Here is a 19,838-nt window from a genome sequence, read left to right as displayed (position 1 = left end):
GGTTTTGATTTGCACTTCCTTGATAATTGGGCTTCCCTGGTGGTTCAGCTGGTCTCCCTCACTGAAGGTGGCTCCCCCTTCAGTGCAGGAGACCTGGGTTTGATCTCTGGGTTGGGAAGATTCCCTGGAGAAGGGAACGACTACCCACTCCAATATTCTGGCCTGGAGAATTCCATGAACTGTATAGTCCATGGAGTCCCAGAGAGTCAGACACACTGAGCGACTTTTACTTCCTTGGTAGTTAGTGATGTTGAGCATCTTTTCATGTGTTTGATAGCCATCTGTGTGTATTCTTTGGAAAAAAATGTCTATTCAGTGCCTTTGCCCATTTCTTTTTTTTTTTTTTTTTGATGTTGAGGTGTATGAGTTTTTGTGTATTAGCCCCTTGTTAGATACATTTGAAAGTATCTTGTCCCATTCAGTATTTTGCTTTTTTGTTTTGTTGATAGTTTCCTTTGCTGTGCCAAAACTTTTTAATTTGATTAGGTCCCATTTGTTTGTTTTTGCTTTGGTTTCCCTTGCCTGAGGAGACATCCAAAAAGTGTTGCTGAGACCAGTGTCAAAAAGTATACACCCTGTATTTTATTCTAGAATTTTTATGATTTCAGGTCTTAAATTTAAGTCTTGAATCCATTTTGAGTCTCTTTTTGTATATGGTATAAGATAGTAGATTCTTTTGCATGTAGCTGTCCCATTTCACCAACACTAAGAAGTTCTCTTTTCCCCAAGGTGTATGCTTGTCTTCTTTTTCATTCTTTCCTGATACATTTTCTCCAGTCTCTTCATCAGCCTAGAATATCTAAACCAAGTGATTTTTAACTTGCATCACCTAAAATTTGAATAAAAGGTCGAAGAATTTTCCTACACATCACTGAAAAGCACATACAATGTGGTATCGTCTCTCTCAGAGCTCATTCCTAGGTTAACTGACCCCATGTTTTGGGTTTATCTCTGGGCTGTCCTGCTCCACTGATTTATGTGTCTGTTTTGCTGCCACCGTCATACTGTTGGAATCACTGTCGTGTTGTAGTATAGTTTAAAATCAGGAAGCATGGTATGTCCAGCATTGCTCTTCTTTCTCAAGATTGTTTTGGATATTAAGGGTCTTTTGTGGTTCCATATAAATCTCAGAATTATTTCTGTGAAAAAATGCCTCTGGGGTTTGCTCAGTTTTAATAACTAAGTTGTTCATAAACCAGCAAAAAAAAGCATAAGGTGACAGCGTCAAAGAAATACCAATTCTGGTAAAATTGTCCCTGCCATTCTTCTGTACTGGCTGGCTTTTCTGTGTGAATTGAGTGTTCCTGTGTCTGAAGTTGCTTTGATGTTTTTTCACTATGTCTGGACTACAAACAAAAGAAAATGCTAGTATATTTTGAAATAAAAACTTCCTATTTTCAAGATGGGAATGGAGTTTTTGGACATAATTGTTAGTCTAGTTAGTTCATCCCTAATTTAAATATGAGGAAGTGAGTCTATTAATGATCTTAGGCTGTTGGTTTAGTTATATATGGCATAAAATTAGACTCTCAGATGAGGAAAAATGAAAATAATAAAACATTGAATTATTTTAATATAAACTGTGACTCAAAACATTAATCCATTTTGTGTATCTGACACTGACCACATGACCTAGCCTAAAAAAATTTTAGATTGTTTCAGTGATTTTTATCTGTGGCGGATTCATTTTGATATTTGGCAAAACTAATACAATTTTGTAAAGTTTAAAAATAAAATAAAAAAAATTAAATAAAAAAAAGATAACTTTTAAGATGAAAACTTTGCATTCTTTGAGTTTTGAAACTCAGGTTTCCTATTGAAATTCTGATTAGTGATGAAGTACTTTATCATAGGACTTTGGGAAAGGACAGTGAATAAGGAAGCAACTTAAGAGTATGTGTGCTAAGAAAGAGGGGACAAAGAGCGTGAGGGAAGAGGAGGGCAGAAAGCGAAGAGATAAAGGGAAAGAATGAGATGGAAAAAAGAGGCAAAGTAAGTAGCAAAAGAAGCAGGCACAAAGAAGGGGGAGTGGAGAATAGAGGGAAGGTCAGAAATACTGGGTTGGCCAAAGTTTGTTTGAGATTATCATAAGCCACTATGCAACAACCTGAATGAACTTTTTGACCAACTCAAAAATGTATATTTACAGAGTAGGGAAGAGAGGGCAGGTGAGTGGAAAGAAGAGGGTGGGGGCAAATCAGCAGTATAAGGGAATGAGAGCAGGAGAGAAGGAGCAGAAGGAGCCAGAGGAGGAGGGATAAATGCCTGGAGAAGAAAGGGGGGAGCTGGAGAAACAGGGGGATAGAGATGATACAGAATGAGGAAAAACAGAAAGCAGGAGGATCAGGAAGCTCCAGGTACACTGAAACACTGGAAGAAGGTAAATCAAAGAGAGGGAAGGAAAGAGAGGGATTGAAGGATGCAGGGCAGAGGGAACAGAACTGGGAAGAGTAAAGGAGGCCAGAGAGAGAGGAACAGGGGGACAGAGGAGGTGTGGGGACAGATGCAGGGGAGAAGGGGCAGCTTTGTACAGCGATGGGAAATTGTAGTGGACAAGTAGGAAGCCTGGGGGAACGAGAAGTGGACTGTGAAACAAAAAGGGGAGCAGAACAGATAATAGAATGAAGATGAGGGGAGAGATATCTACAAAATGGGGAGAGGTATAGACACAGAAAGGAGACCATAAAACAGTGAAGAAAACAGAGGAAAAAAATGCATGTGTAAAAAAACATTCTTTGATAGTATTTTTGCTCTGTGTGTTTCTCTGTATCATGTACTACTTTTTAACTTCCAGAATGATGAGAAGATGAATGAAGTAATGAATCTGGCTCACACATTCCTGCAGAATTTCTGTCGGGGAAATCCACAGAATCAAGTTCTCCTCCATAAACATCTGAATTTGTTCTTAACCCCTGGTGTAAGTATTTGAGTGACTTCTAATATTTATAGTATTTATAGTAAAATGTCCATGTCATTTCTTTTAGCAACATTAATGGATAGAATTTTATTCATCTTTGTGCATATGTGCGTGCTAAGTCACTTCAGTTGTGTCCAACTCTTTGCAACCCCATGGGCTGTAGTCCACCAGGCTCCTCTGTCCATGGAATTCTCAAGACAAGAATACTATAGTGGGTTGCAATGCCCTCCTCTAGGGGACTTTCCCTACCCAGGGATTGAACCCGTATCTCTTAAGTTTCCTGCATTGGTGGACAGGTTTGTTGCCACTGGTGCCACCTGGGAGGCCCCATATTCATCTTCGTCACCTCATTTTATTCCTTGTAGGGGCTTCTTCTCCTGAAAGTGAGTATCTTTCCATTAAGGGAACATTTAAAGAAACTTGAAAAATCACACAAATCTTACCTGCAGATGGCAACTTCATTTTTATGTACACAGTTAGGAAAAAGATAAGGTACAGCAAAGACTAAGTGTGATGCCACGAGTAAGTAAATATGAAAAACTCGAAGACGGAGTTACCTCTGCTGTGTAAAACATGTGGCAGCGAATACTAAGGAAGAGCCATGTTTGAATCGTACATGATTAATCTCAAGAATACTGTTGCCAACATGATGACCTTTATAATAAGCTCCCTTTTCCAAGTAAATTCCTTTGTGAACTCAGTCTTTTTTTATTTTTTAAATGCTGAATAATCTCATTGCATTTTATGGAAGAGAAAACTCACTACAATTTTGCATAAAATAGAAAACTGATCACAAGCCGGGTAATATGGTCTAAGTATTACTGTAAAATAGAAAACTGATCTTGTCAGAATTACAAGGGCCCATTCCTCTGTGTGTAGCTCCTTGAAGCAGAAACCATGCGGCACATCTTCATGAACAATTACCATCTGTGCAATGAAATTAGCGAGAGAGTTGTCCAGCACTTTGTGCACTGCATTGAGACACACGGCCGCCACGTGGAGTACCTAAGGTTTCTGCAGACGATTGTCAAAGCAGATGGCAAATACGTGAAGAAATGCCAGGATATGGTAATGACCGAGGTATGTTCTCAGTTTGCATCTTACCAGCTTCACATAGACATTATGCTCAACTATGTGTTTTCTGTTAATTTTGAGTGAAAAAAATCCCCCAACAACATAGGTTTGGAAAATAATTTGAGTACAACTCTTAAGCATCAATGCATTTTGCTTAGGTCTAGGGAAGTGACATATCATAAGGTGATGTTATAATTTTCTAGGAGTTTATTTTTATTTTTGAGCCTTAATGAATTTGTGTATTTTAAATAGTGGGTAAAATCCTATGAAATGTTATAGATTATTTAAAATGAAAGTGATTAAATTTTATATTTCTAAGTTTCAAAATATAACAAAAATGGATTAAACTCTGCTTTTCAAGTGCCTTTATTACTGTGTTCCTGTAATCATAAAATGGATGTTCTTTGCTGCTATTTACAGAGGGCTTTGAAGGAAATGAAATTAATAGAAATTATCTGTCAGTGTTTTTTTACATGTGAAAGTTTAGCTATCCAGAGTCAGTTAAAAATTTAAGAAAAGCAAATGGATGATGTACTCCATTTATTTTGCCCTCTTCATTATGATATTTCTCACTGAGCCAGATTTATACAGTGAATGAGTTACTTATTAGGAACCAAGTGATACTTTGGAGAATGCATGTGTGTGTGCTCTAAGTCACTACAGTTGTGTCCGACTCTTTGCAACCCTATGGACTGTAGCCTGCCAGGTTCCTCTATCCTCTATTCTCAAGGCAAGAATGCTGGAGTGGCTTGCGATGCCCTCCTCCAGGGGATCTTCCTGACTCAGGATTGAACCCATATCTCTATGTCTCCTGCATTGGCAGGTGGGTTCTTTACCACTAGCACCACCTCGGAAGCCCACTTTGGAGAATACTTTGAGCCTGTGTGGGTAGATCATTGCTCTGTGACCTAATTGTTCTCTAAAGGCCTGGATGGATTAAAGCAGCTTTCAACCATCTACAAACAGTTACCTAGTGGATTATATTGATTTGGGGGAATTTTCATAATTATACACTTTAAATTTGGGATGGGAGTAATTTCTGTATTGTTACAATGTGAGTCCCTCTTGCCCCACAGAAATTTCAAAGTTAATTCAGTGTAAAGTCCTAAATTTTTAATGTAAATTATTGTTATTAAACATTTAAGGAGCATTTTTAATTTGTAAAATTTACCTATCTGTATTTGCATTCGTAATAGTTCTCCTTTGCCTAGAAATGTGGCAATTAATTAGATTTTGGAAAATCATCATGGGAAGAATTAAAATGGGAAAGCAGCAAATAGTTAAGCGAGTCCAATGGTATTTACTAGGTGATGTGTTTCTATATGTAAAGAAATATTTATAATTTTATGTTAATATATACATTTTTGACACTAATACATTCTCTTTCAACAGAACTTTCAGTGTAAGCCAGTTAATTGTCTTATCAATTTAAGTATGTTATCAATTCAAATAAAATAGAGAAAAAATTATGTAATCTGTGTTACCTTCCAAAATATTTCCCACTGGGGGTAGAAAATTGGTACTAGAATAGACAAAAAGAATTGAGGCCAGCGCAGGTCCTAACCTGTCTGTGGTTTGGGGTTGCTATCTGCCTCATAAAGCAAAGTAGAGGGTTTGTCTCCTGGGAAGACAAAAGTTGTCTTCTCTGCAGAAGCCTCTTACATAACTAGCCTGGGCATCTTCCAGGAATAGGAGGGCGAGAATTGAGACTTCATGAGGCTGGGTTTTCAGTTGAGGGAGAGAGAGAAGATAGCAGTGATAGTCTGGAGTTCTGAGTCTACCTCCAGAACTCATCACTGTTAACTCAGCCTGGGCTTCACAGCAAAGTGGATTCCTTAATAAAATACTACTGTTTCCCCCCCCCCCCAAATAGACAATAAGACATTATGGTGATTTAGCAATAAAATTATATCCTGCTGGAAACTCCACTTTAGTTTGTTATACAAACAAAACAGGAAGGAAAATTTATTTCCTAGAAGCCCCTACTTATTCATTCTTTGTCTCTCTCTCTCTCTTTTTTTAAGCTTGTATTTTTCTTTTTATTTTTCTGCTTTTACCTCCATCCCCTACTGATATCCACAACAAATGGAATCTGCAAATTCTTGTAGAGTTACATTTGGTTATGTGTACTTGCTTACTTATTCCATCACTATTGAAGGGGAGGGGAATATTTTAATTCATAGTAAAATGAGACTTATGAGATTTCTCATACTTGGCAACGGCATCTACCATTTGAAGTTAAAGAAAGTAACATTACTGGAATATTTTGTAGGTTTAATTTCAGTGGCTAACTCATTGAACAGCTTCCAATCATCTGTGTCATTTATTCTCAATGCCATGTACCTCTCCCATATCTCCTCAACTGGTTTTGATGACTTTCATAATTAATCACTTCACACATGAATACAATCTTTTTGCCATCCTGCTTTGGTATAGTTCTGCTTTTGCAATGTTATCTCTGTTTTTACAAAGATATGCATGTGTTTCCATATAGACCAAGTCTTTAGAAATAACTGCAAGGATGAACATTTGGACTGCTATATAGACTCTCTTATTATCATTTCAGTTGATAAATGGGGGCGAAGATGTGCTGATATTTTACAATGATAGAGCATCATTTCCCATCCTTCTCCATATGATGTGTTCAGAGAGAGACCGAGGGGATGAGAGTGGCCCCTTAGCCTACCACATCACCCTCGTGGAGTTGCTGGCAGCATGCACAGAGGGGAAAAATGTCTACACTGAAATCAAGTGCAATTCCCTTCTGCCCCTGGACGACATAGTGAGGGTGGTGACCCATGATGACTGCATCCCTGAGGTAAGCCTGGCAAAAGCTTAGCAGCTATAGAATTGTTTTCAATTTCTAGTAAGTGCCAGAAGTCCTCCTATGGTTATTTATAATGAAATAACACACTTAGTCACATAATAGTACCTAGGTATATAATTGGGGAATTTGAAAATCGTTAAAACTTACTTTTTTGTTCTACAAGGGACTATGAAAGTTGATAAACCTTTTAAGAGTATAGCCACTGTTAGTTTTCTAGAAATTCCACTATAGAAATTTCTAGGTATGGTATTGTGATCAGACTTAAACATTTACTTGTAACTTCTAGTATGTTTTGAGTATAAAACAGATGCTTCATAAACAATGCACCGTCATCAGTAGAGGCTCGAATGGTGCTACAGGACCACTGTTAGGTTCTCTAGGTTTACCTTTGCTTTATGGAATAGATGGTTTCTTGGAAACATGGACACATATTTTGCTTTATTCATACATCGTCTTTTACCCTCCATCCTAGTTTGGTGTGACAGGCAGGGAAAAAACTCATTAGAGACTGGTTGTCTGCCAGGTGCATTAATGAAGCTTCCAGGAATGAACATGACAATAATTTCTTTTTTTTTTCCTACTGTTCTAGTGTATTGTTGCAAAGTTTATAAATGTATGATATGCTAAATCCAAACATTTTAAATCACAGTAACTTTAAAAGATACCAGGTTAGGTTAATTTTCCTATTTCCAAATAGTCCTGCTTGGTGATGGACTTGAAAGTATATTTTTTATGAAATTTTTTAGGTTTGCTAGTGCCTCAAACCAAGAGTACTTCATGCCTTGATTGTTTTGAAGTAAGGTAGCAAAGAAGGGAAGCATAGTGTTGTGATTAAATTGTGGATTCTGTCTTTATTTGAAGTCCTGATTCTGCCCAGTCAGTTCTCTCTGACATAGCACTCTAACCTCTTATATTCACCTGCTTCACCCCTCTTCATTCTTTAGATCCTGATTCAAGTATTACTTCTTCAAAGAAGATCCTCCTGGCTTCTAGTGTTAGAGCCTATAAGAGTCTACAATTTGAAATTTGACATTTGAATTTTATTGATTAACAAATGTCATTCTTTACCAAGATTATAAGCTCAGTGAGAGTAACAGCTGGGTCTGTTTATAGTTACCATTATATTCTCTGAGCCTGGACCTACGTTTAATAAATATGTTTTGAGTGAATGAGTGAATGGGTTGAAGAATGAGTCAGAATCTTGGATCGGTTACTTTCTACCTGTGTGACTGATTCCAGCAGGTTACTTAACCTTTCTCATTGTCAATTTACACAATTTTGAGTATTATATCTATAGTCTCTATCTGGTAGAATTGCTGGGGAATTAAATTAGGATAAGTTAAATTAGGATATTGCAGGATATACTGGAGATTCTGACGCCTCCTTACCCTGTAGTGCAGCCTTGACACAGGCACCCTGTGGTTGAAGGTTTTAGGCCTCAGTCAAGTACTGATAACTTCTAAGGCCATAAAAGCTGGCCTTGTATTCCTGTTGGTTCTAACTTGGATTCTATGAATCCTCTGAAACTGTTTACCTGATTTTTTTATATATGTGATTTTTACTGGGGAGATTTATAGCCTTCATCACATTTTCATAAAGAGAAAGAGGAAAGATGAGGTGAGAGAAAAAAAAAAGAGAAAAGAAAAGAAAAACAAAAACTATTGTCCTATGTACTTTAGTAATGGTATATGTTGGTGAGACTCATCCCAGTCTCTTATGAGGAGTTTTGCTAAATCTGGAAAAAAAAACTTTAATACATCTTAAAATAATATCATTTTTTGGTAAACTGTGAGCCTGCTTCTTCTCAGAAATAGCAGTTTAATTGTTTTTGAATGGCAATATAGTATTAGTCAGCATATTTAAGTGTCGTATTAGATCTCTCTTGGTTGCAATGGACAGAAACCTAATTTAGACTCGTTTAAATTTTAAAGGGGAATTTTATATATTGGCTCCAGTATTTGGAAATTTGAAGGATGGTTGTTCAGATGAGTCAAGAGGTTCAAGCAGTGTCAGAGTGCCATCTGTCTCTTGTTCCCTTTTCCTTTGTGGTTTTGCCTCATGCCCTTTTTTTCTGAGCAAAAAATAAATAAATAAATTAATTAATTAAATAAATAATTTTCCTCTACACACCCGGAGAAGAGGCTTCTTGGAGTTCAGGTTTACCTTGTTCCGTATGACAATGAGAGAGAGGAAGAGAGAGAGAGAGAGGATGAGTATGAATGAATGAATGACAGAGATAGAGAAGGGAAAAGGAGGTGGGGAGATGCGAGAGAGTAGAGGGAGGGAGAGAGAGAAAGGGACATTTGTCTCAAATATGTCATGTAAACTTGGTTTACATGAAGTTCACATTTTCACACCAGTCACTGGGCCCGGGGGAACAGAGTACTAGGTCATGTGTTTACCCTGGGTCAGGGGATGAAATATCTTGGTAAAAGAAAGGAAATAGGCATGTTCTCTGGGTAGACACAAATCATACTATAATTTACTATAGGAAATAAAAGTTTTATTTAACCGTTCCTAATAGATATTTGAAAATGGAGAATGTAGAAAAAACTAAAAGAAAAAACTTTCTTTTATATTTGAAACTTGGCACAGGTTAAAATTGCTTATGTGAATTTTGTTAATCACTGTTACGTGGACACAGAAGTGGAAATGAAAGAAATCTACACAAGTAACCATATTTGGAAATTATTTGAGAACTTCTTGGTGGATATGGCAAGGGTAAGTTATGCTTTGACCATTAAATGCTGCTTCGTGTTTAGTAAAGTTGTTGATGTAGCTTTTGACTAAACAGTATCAAGCAGCTATTAATAGATGAAAACTTAAAATTAAACCCGCTATGTTTGGATGTCATCCTTTACATTCAAAAAGTTGTGACTGAGTTTCACAAGACTGTGCATGAGATTTAATGAGTGAATGTACACAAAATGCCAGTACAGCGTGTATGGCAACAAGGTGTTCATTTTCGTTTTTACTGCTGATTATGTTGGTCTACTGGTACACAGAATTTTAGTAGCCATCTTACATTGGTTAGAGAAGATATTTGGCAGAGATCAATATATTCAGCCTCATGTCAATTACAAACTGTAGGTGGAAGGAATCTCACAAGATCTTGACTGTGGCTTTCAGGCAGGTAGGTACTTGACCATACTGTTTGGGACCTAACACTGCCCACTGTTGCCTATGAAAGTGTGTTCCAGTAATTGAATCATCTGGTGTTCTTACTCATGTCAGCCAAAATGCAGTCTGCTTTTTACTTTGAGTCCATTTTCTCATGTTTGGCTTTTTTTGAGGGTTGGGAAGGACACAGGTAGCTGGTTGGCATTTTCTGGATATTGTCTAGCATATGTTTTTGTTCTGTTAATATTGACTGAATGAATGAAGAAAGGAAGGAAGGAATTTTTGATAGCACTTAATTTTAGTTAGTATATTTTATGCCCCTTTTAAGCATACTGAATTATCAAAATGTCCAAACTCTATTATTTTAGGTTTTTCTTTCTTTTTTTTTTCTTTTTTTACAGTGGGCTGGGGATCTTCTTCAGTTTCCCCTTTAAAATTATGGGACGTACTGTTCAATTAAGGGTTTCACTAATAGAAGATAATGTATAGCTAACTCCTTAGACCTGTTATGACTTATGGTGGCCTGTCCCAGTCCTTTGGCTTCCTACATTCCTGAGTGCTGTTGTTTACATGGGTCTCACTAAGATGTACTGAAGATGTAGTGAAGGAGGGGGAATAATGAAGTCCACATGGATGAATGCTGATTTTATCCATTATCTCACTGCCTCCTTACAGTTCTTTCTGGAAGGAGGAAGGACAAAGGGGATATAATGAAACAACTGCAGACCCAGACATCCAGGACCAATCTTAGATAATAGAATAAATCACATATTCTAGTCCAGGCACTCTTATATTTAGTCAGGGTTAGCAGGTGGAATGTATTCATTTCGACTTTGGTGTGGGGGAGTATGCTTGAGCTCCGCTGTGTTCACACGTGCGTGAAGTAAAGCAGTTCCCGTTTTACTTTATTTCTGTAGACCTTTAAAGCCACTCGTTACCTTCCTCAGGTGGACCTGCACCTGTGGAGGCGTCATCCTGGTTTACACAGCACTTACATACCTCTTGCATTTACCCTTGTGACCTTGTGAAAGCACTTCTAAATGACTAGCCACGAGTATCTCCAGAGACCTTGGAATGAACAACGGTTTACATGCTGATGGCTGAGTTTTAAAATTACATGTGCGGGAAGATAGTAAAAATATTGCAGACTGATTTGCAGATTTGCACGGTGCTCCAGACTAAAGATAAGGTTGAAAAGACCAGAGTCACACTCTAGACAGCATGAGCTGCAAAGCTAACAGGATTTTTATTTTTAAACCAAAGAAAGCTGATGATAACTGTCATTGATCATGCTACCTTGGAAACAGTCTTTCCATTGATGTGTTTATTCATAAGGCTAAGGGGTACATTTTTGTTTTAAAGTGTGTGTGTAGGCAGGATTTTTATTTTATTCTGATTAAGTAGACATAGTGTTATTAGTATTAAGGGCTCTAAGGGAATTTCAGGATCTTCTTGGTCTGTTCAGTCCTTATGTCTAACCACAATAGCTTAACTATACTGCAGAAAGCATTTTTTCTTTCCTTCTTGTTTCCCTCCCTCTTGTCTATATGTCAGGCAGGAACTCTTTTATCCCCTCATTGAGAAAGACAAGGAATCACCCTTCTTATGTCAGGGAAGGGACAGGAAACCTGGCTTTCCATATCTAGGATTTGTCCTTCTCCCCTTGAACAAAGTTTAAGGAGCTACCACACACTTTCAAATTCAAAGGCAAAAAAAAAAAAATATATATATATATATATATGTATATGGGTAAGCAAGTATAATGTGGCCGTTTAGGCAAATTTTCAGTTCAGTAGAGCAGTAATTCTCAAACTTTAGTAAGCAGCAGAATTACGTGGAGGGTTTGATACAGCACAGATTGCTGGACCCCACCCCCAGAGTTTCTGATTCAGTAAGTGAAAGTCTTTGCATTTTTAACAAGTTTTCAGGTGGTCCTGAAGATGTTGGTTTAGGGACCACACTTCGATAATCACTGAAGTAGGGCAGGATTGTTAAGACTAGGCATTTTAGAGGCATTAGCCAGACCAGCATAAAAATTTAGATTCTGCCTCTTTTTTTTTCTTTTTATTTATTTATATTTATTTATTTAGTTTAATTGGAGGCTAATTACTTTAGATTCTGCCTCTTAATAGCTCAGTTATCTTGTGGGGCAAGACACCTACCCCTCTGATGCTGAATTTCCTTATTTGTAAAATCAATACAATAATAATGCATTCTTTATAGTGTTACTGGGAGGATTCAATGAGATAATGGGTATACAGGTCTTAACACAGGCATGGCACTTAGTAAGAGAGTTGGTACTACCATCCATTTTATCCATATCATGGTAACCTCACTGGTATTATTAAAAGGTTATATGTAGCCTTTAAAGCAATTTTAAGTAGTTTCCCCAAGACCCAATAATAATATGGAGGATAACCTGAATGAGGACCATCCAACACAGGCAAGACCCAGAAGCCAGGTTGGTGAAGCTGGACGCAGGCAACAGCAACCTGATGTAGAGATGGACTAAATTCAGGTGTTATAACAAAGTTTTGAAATCCTGGGGCAACTGATTTCCATCACTGAGACAAGGTGAAGGTAATTTGGAGGAAAGGTATTTGGCAAATTGGACCTGAAGAACCGTAGGATCTCAGGGTTGCAGTTCAGAGTTCAGTACCTGCCTGTATATTTCCATTAACAGTGACCTCAGTCTTCTTTTTTTTGGGGAGACAACTGGTTTCATTACTAGAAAACTTTAGTTGTTAAAAGGTCTTATATTGATCCAAATTTTTACGTTATAATTTTTTACCTATTTTTCCTTTTGTAGCAACATAGGATGATTCATTTCAGAAAAGATGTGGGTGTTTGCTAGTCTCCTTGTTAGTGATCTAGTTTGAAATGATAAAGGTATACAACTTAAAGGAACTTAAGATCGTCTAGGTTGACCTGATAATTTTGCTCCCAAGTTCCCGAGAGATTAGTTTGCTCACATAGGATATTTGGCCTGGCTGGTAACAGAACTGGAAGGCCTGCGGGTGCTGAATCCAGGGCTCTTCACACAGTAACTTCTCAAGTATGTCGTGATAGCCCTCATGTCTCCTATTGTTTTCTCCATGACTTTCAGTGGTTCCTCTTCCGTTAAGATTTCTGGGCTTGTTTGCACTACACTTTTGGATTCTCTCTAATTTGTTAGTGTTTTAAACATGGCATTCAGGATGGAACCCAGTGCTTCAGGCAGGGTTCAACTAGCCCAGCTATGTATGTGTGTGCACGTGTGCACAGGCTCAGTCGCTCAGTTGTGTCTGACTGTTTGCAACCCCATAGACTGTATAGCCTGCCAGCCTCCTCTCTCCATGGAATTTCTTCAGGCAAGAATGTTGGAGTGGGTTGCCATTTCCCCCTCTAGGGGATCTTCCTGACCCAGGGAACAAACCTGTGTCTCTGTGTCTCTTGCATTAGCAGGCAGATTCTTTACCACTAGTGCCACCTGGGAAGCGCAAGCCAGCACGAGGCTGATGATTAGAAATTTGGAGAGCAATTCTGTTTAAAAGGCAAATGAAATATTAATGTGTGGTGGTCCTCATAGCACCCTCCACCTTTGTCTTCATGTTTCGCAGGAATCAGCACCACCAAGTTCCTTTTGTTGGCTCTTGGTACAGTTCTCTAGAGAGCCCCCTAATTAGTATCTTTCATGTTCCTCTTTGTACGCCCTTGTCTTTTATCTTGTTAAGACCCATATAAGAAAAGTTTTCCGAAAGACAGTTTTTACTAAACCAAATTTGTTTAAATTTTTATTATTTTTTTAATATTTATTTGCACTGGCCTGTTTCATATACTTATTCTATTCTGATTTTCTGACAGAACCAGCATCCACATCCTGTAAATACACCAGATTTAGACAGACAGCAAAGCTGTTAGGCCTATGAAAAGTTGTCTTACTGTCTTTTACAGAGAGCTTTAACAACAGCCCACTTTGACCTCTGTGTCAGTGCAGCTAAAATCGGTGTTTGTAAGGCAGAAATGCTTTTCTTTGCTTCATAACTGATGGTTGTTGCAAAGTCAGGAGATTTGAGTCATATTAGAAGGCACATGGCGGAGAAGGCAATGGCACCCCACTCCAGTACTCTTGCCTGGAAAATCCCATGGATGGAGGAGCCTGGTGGGCTGCAGTCCATGGGGTCGTGAAGAGTCGGACACGACTGAGCCACTTCACTCTCACTTTTCACTTTCATGCATTGGAGAAGGAAATGGCAACCCACTCCAGTGTTCTTGTCTGGAGAATCCCAGGGATGGCAGAGCCTGGTGAGCTGCTGTCTATGGGGTCGCACAGACTCGGACACGACTGAAGCGACTTAGTAGTAGTAGGTAGTAGTAGTAGTAGAAGGCACATGGAGAGGGGTGAGCTGTGGTCAGTGTTAGCCTCAGACTGTTTTTCCTTTTGAAGATGTTCCTAATTTTGCTATCAATTCCAAGGTTCTCTAATGGTCAACAGTACTCTAAGTGATGTACTGGCATCACTGGCATGAAGTTAGACTGAGGAGTAACTTAGAGACACACCTGCCACAGTGTCATGTCATTGTCTCATCAAACACTGCTTAACAAGACAAATCAGAGTATTTCATTTCCAAGTAGATCACTTGAGCATTTTCTCCCTTTGGCTTACCAAATAGGTAAGAAATAACAGTAAAGATAAAATGTATATGTACTTTTAAACACACTTTCTAGGTTCTCTAATTTGATAGAATTGAATAGGTTTTCTTTGCTTGATGAATTGAGTCCATAATTTTCATTTTTTTAAGTTGAATGAACCATTGAAAAGTCTCATTCTAAGGCCTTCTTTTTAAAATTTATTTATTTTTGGTTTTAGCTGTGGGCCACTCTCGAGTTGTGGTGTGTGGGCTTCTCTCATTGCTGTGGCTTCTCTTGTTGCAGGGCATGGGCTCAAGGTCACATGGACTTCAGTAGTTGTGACTCTCAGGCTCTAGGTGTGCGGGCTCAGTAGTTGTGACACATGGGCTTAGTTACCCCATGGCATGTAGGATCTTCCCGGATCAGGGATCAAACTCAAGTGCCCTGTATTAGCAGGCCGATTCTTAACCACTGGACTACCAGGGAAGTCCCTTCTAAAAAGCCTGTTGGATAGCATCACCGACTCAATGGATATAAGTCTGAGCAAAATCCAAGAGATAGTGAAGGACTGGGAAGCCTGGCATGCTACAGTCCATGGGGTTACAGGGTGTCAAACATGAATTAGCGATTGAACAACAGCTAGCACGGCAGGCAAGTGAAGAATGTTAAGTATTCAATAAGTATTATTTTGTGTGTAGCACCATTCCCTCAGCTGTAATTCTGCTTTTCTTTTCATCTTTCATGATGAATTTATAATGGTGGTGCCCGTGTGGAGCAAACACTTGTTTGACTCTTCTTCACTGATGATTGGTTGGCCCCAGTCCTGCACAGCACTTTCTATTCTTCAGGTCATCATTAGCATTTACCATAGTTGATCACTTCCTCCTTGAAACATGACCTCACTTGGCCCCCAGGATATCAGTCCTACTCTCAGCCTTCCACTTCACCAGGCCACTCCTTCTCAGTCTCCTTTGCTATTTCCTCTGAATCTTCCTAGCTTCTAAATATTGAAGTGTGCCAGGCTCAAACCTTAAACTAGCTCCCTCCTCTCTCCACAGTCACTTGCTTGCTGTTTTCATCTGCTCTCCTAACTTTAATCCCAGGCTGGTGGAAGCTTGGGTCATTCCTCTTATAGTCTCACATATCTCACTGCCCACGTGACATCTCCAGCTGGCAATTGAACTTCAAACTCTTCACTCACTTTCATGTCCCACTAAAAATTAATTCCTTTTCAAGTCTTTTGCATCTCAGTAAATGGCAATGCCATCATTCATTCTAGGCATTCAGGCATAAACATCTGGATGTCATCTGTAAATCTTATTTTCTTGCTCTTAAATTTAATCCTTTAGCAAACCCTGCAAGCTCTAACCTTAAAATATTCAAAATCTGACTACCTCTGAATACTTTGATCATTGCCACCCTGCACCAAAATACCATTAAGTCTCATCTGGATAATTGCTGTAGCTGTTTTTCCGGGCATCTACTCTTGCCCCCTCCCTTCATCTTTTCTCTATACAGCAGCCATAATGATTAAAAAAGAGGAAGAACATTGGTTCAGGTTCCTCCTCTGCTCAGACTCCTCACAGAGTAAAATCAGTATATGATTGGACTCTCCTCTGTTCAATGACCACCCCAACCCCACCCTGGCTTCCCACTGTCCTATTGTCCCCTTGGCTAGCTCTCTTTTGCTTCTGGTGGCCTCCTTGCTGCTCCCCACATATGGCAAACTCACTCCGTTCTCAGCATCTCTGCATCTGCCTGGGAGGTACTCATTTCCAGGTACGCTCCATCCTCATGACTTCTTTGAGGTCCCTCCCTTACTTAAAGTCTTCAGAGAGGCTTTGGTTGACTTCCCGATGTTAAGGAACAATCTCTTCCTTCTGTACCCTCTCCTTGAGCTTAATTTTTCTTTTTAAAAAATTTATCTGTGTATTTTTGGCTGCACTGGATCTTTGCTGCTGCAAGTGGCCTTTCTCTAGTTGCAGCGAGTACAGGTTACTCTTACTTTTGGTGCACAGACTTCTCATTGTGGTGGCTTCTCTTGTTGCTGAGCATTTGCTCTATGTGCTGGGGCTTGAGTAGTTGCCGCTCTCAGGTTTAGTTGCTCCGTGGCACATGGGATCTTTCTGGACCAGGGATCGACCCATGTCCTCTGTATTGGCAGGCACATTCTCAACCACTGGTCCACCAGGGAAGTACTGCTTCATTTTTCTTTATACAACTTATCCTTACCTGATTTGTTATTTTTTTTTTAATGTATTTGTGTTTCTTTCTGCTGCAACAAAAGAAGAACAGAGATTTTGTTTGGTTGACTGCTGCATATCTAACCTGGAACAGTGTCTTACACATAATAGATATTCAGTATTTGTGTTATTATTTATTTAGACTGCACTGCATGTCTTGTGGTATCCCAGTTCCTCAACCAGGGACTGAACCTGGGCCAGGGCAATGAAAGCATCAAGTGCTGACCACTAGACTGCCAGGGACCTCCCAATATTTGTGGGATGGATAGATAAATCTCATATGAAGTTGAAAATATTTAAAAAGTGAATCTGAAAAAAGTGTGGTTTTAGCACAGAATTAAATGGACATATCAATGGAATGAAATAAATAGCCAGAAAATGATTTTTATTTATGTAAGATATTATGATATAATAACTGATCACCTATTAGTAGGGAAGTGATGGGTAATTTTCCATGATTTTCAGTGATTAGCAAACTATTTTTGGTCAAGAGAGGGATAGTTAATATTTTAGCTTTTCAGGCTCCTATCACAACTCTTATAACAATTACTGAAGGGAAAGGAGCCATAGACAAATATAAATGAATAGATATGGCTAGATTTGACCCATGGTAGTTTGCATACCCCTGGATTATTAAATTAGTAATAATAAACTTCATCAGGTTAGTGATTTTTATATATTTTGTTGTTCACTGATAGATCCCAGGTACACAGAACGTCCTTGGCATAAAATAAGGGCATTCAATAAAAATTGTTGATTTGAACTAAATCCAAATGACATTTGAAGACCTGGGTATTTGGGATGAAATGAACTTAGTTCCTGTCCTTACATCATATAATTGTATAAATTGAAATAGATAAATGTGAAATGATGAAAATGGTTGGATGTGTAGGTGTATATTTATCTGTCTTTGGATGAGAGTGTTATTTCTAAGCATAAATGCAGTAGATGAAATTAGCTGTGAAAAAAGCATTTCCCTATTTGAAAATATAAAACATATATATATATATAAACATCATAAAAATAAAAGAACATAAAAATAGAAAAAGTTACCATACATTAAAAAAAGGCTCATAACCTTTACGCAGAAAACATATATATGTATTGATAAGAAAAATACGAATAATCTGATGATAAAAAGGGCCAAATCCAGGCATTTCCTCAGTTACATACAAGTAAATCCCTGAAAAAATAGTCAACTGTTAATAACTTTAAAAAAAAATACAAAGGAAAATAAGATCTAATTTATAACTGCTGCTGCTAAGTCGCTTCAGTTGTGTCCGACTCTGTGCGACCCCATAGACGGCAGCCCACCAGGCTCCCCTGTCCCTGGGATTCTCCACGCAAGAACAGTGGAGTGGGTTGTCATTTCCTTCTCCAATGTATGAAAGTGAAAAGTGAAAGTGAAGTTGCTCAGTCATGTCCGACTCTTCAGGACCCAATGGACTGAGGCCCACCAGGCTCCTCCGCCCATGGGATTTTCCAGGCCGGAGTACAGGAGTGGGTTGCCATTGCCTTCTCTGAATTTATAACTATCAAAGTATAAAAATAAAAAGATAAAAGGATAATACTAAATATTGGTTCACATATCTTGCTGATGAGAGTAAATTTATGCCATCTTTTAAAAACACATTTTTGTAGTACATTAAAAAAAAAGCCTTTATATCTTTTTAATGTGTCAAGTAATTTACCTTCCAAGAATCTGTCCTCAGGAAATAATTAACAATGATATCAAGGATTTATGGTCAAGAAAGTTCAACATACTTTCATAATAAAATACAGTAGGAAATAGTTTACATATGTAGTTAATAGAGAAGTGGTTCAACAAATTATGATATATCTGCAAGATTGAAGATATAGTGTCGCTGTGACTATTTTTTGAAGATTTTTAATGATATGAGAGTGCTAATGATTGAGTAATGAGTATAAGAAGGAGAAGAAAAAGCTGATTACCCAGGAATATTTCAGTTATGTAAAATATATAGGGCAGAGCAAGAAGATTAGAAGAAAAGATTCCAAGATGTTAACCATGGTTTTGTCTGGATTTTAGGATTGTGGATAGTTTTTGTTTTCCATTTTGTATTTTTCTATTTTGTTACAGGGCTCCTACATTTGCTATCTTAACATCAATATATATTGTCTTTTTTAAAAATGAATTTAAAATTCTAAGAAAGCCAATGGAGTGTAGGCACAGATGACTCACATGAAAAGGAAGTATAAAAAGCAAATGTTTGAAAAAGTTTTGGCCTCATAAATAAAAGAATGCAAGTTAAAATAAATATGAGATATTACCTCAGATATTTATAAAAACATTTTTACTGCCTATGAGGTTTAAAAAATGACTTTAAGATTTGCATTCCTTGGTCTGTATCATCAAAGGTATGTTACTGGTGTGAGCTGCCCTATCTGATAGGTTAATAATTTGCCACATTTAAATTTTACTTTTAGCTAGATAAAATAGAATAAAAGAAAATTTTCTGGCAGTCTTGTGGTCAGGACTGAGCCTTCCAATACAGGGGGTGCAGGTTTGATCCCTGGTTAGGGAGTTAAGATTCCACATGCCTTGTGGCCCAAAAGCCAAAAAACATAAAACAGAAGCAATATTGTAACAAATTCAATAAAAACTTTAAAAAATAGAATAAAAAATCCATTTCAAGTGCTCAGTAAGCACATGCCTAGTTACTATCTTGAACATGCCAGATATAGTTTTCTATCATTGCAGACAATCCTATGGACAGGGCTGCTCCAGCATATATATGATAACTTATTTAGCTCAGTCTGTCATCTTTGAAAGATATCAATCACTTGTAGAGAACAAGAGAGAAGGGAGATCATGTATAAAAGAGGAGAAGTTTCAGAAATAATTATATCTAGAAATTACACTTAATATTAATTTGTTTAACCAACAGTTTTAAATGGCTACTGTGTGTCTGTCTGTGGAGACAGATTTTTATTTGCTCTTCCCCCAGAAACTTCCATGGCTATTTCCTCAGTTCTTTGTTAAAATGTGGCCTTATACAGAGAAGTTCTCCAAGCAATTTATTAA

At 38.0% G+C, this 19,838-nt stretch overlaps 1 protein-coding gene across 2 annotated transcripts in view; it reads left to right on the top strand.

Annotated features, from left to right (window-relative positions):
- Positions 1 to 19,838, top strand: part of ITPR2 (inositol 1,4,5-trisphosphate receptor type 2) — a 589,849-nt gene that overhangs the window by 272,803 nt on the left and 297,208 nt on the right. For both annotated transcript variants that reach the window (XM_025285009.3, XM_025285008.3), the window contains 4 exons: positions 2,795 to 2,917; positions 3,797 to 3,997; positions 6,558 to 6,809; positions 9,414 to 9,539. In XM_025285009.3, the coding sequence (XP_025140794.1) occupies positions 2,795 to 2,917; positions 3,797 to 3,997; positions 6,558 to 6,809; positions 9,414 to 9,539 (702 nt within the window). The remainder of the gene's footprint in view (positions 1 to 2,794; positions 2,918 to 3,796; positions 3,998 to 6,557; positions 6,810 to 9,413; positions 9,540 to 19,838) is intronic.

This window comes from Bubalus bubalis, chromosome 4 (genome assembly GCF_019923935.1).
Source record: "Bubalus bubalis isolate 160015118507 breed Murrah chromosome 4, NDDB_SH_1, whole genome shotgun sequence".
Lineage (NCBI taxonomy): Eukaryota > Metazoa > Chordata > Mammalia > Artiodactyla > Bovidae > Bubalus > Bubalus bubalis.
This window is presented reverse-complemented; position numbering and strand designations above follow the sequence as displayed.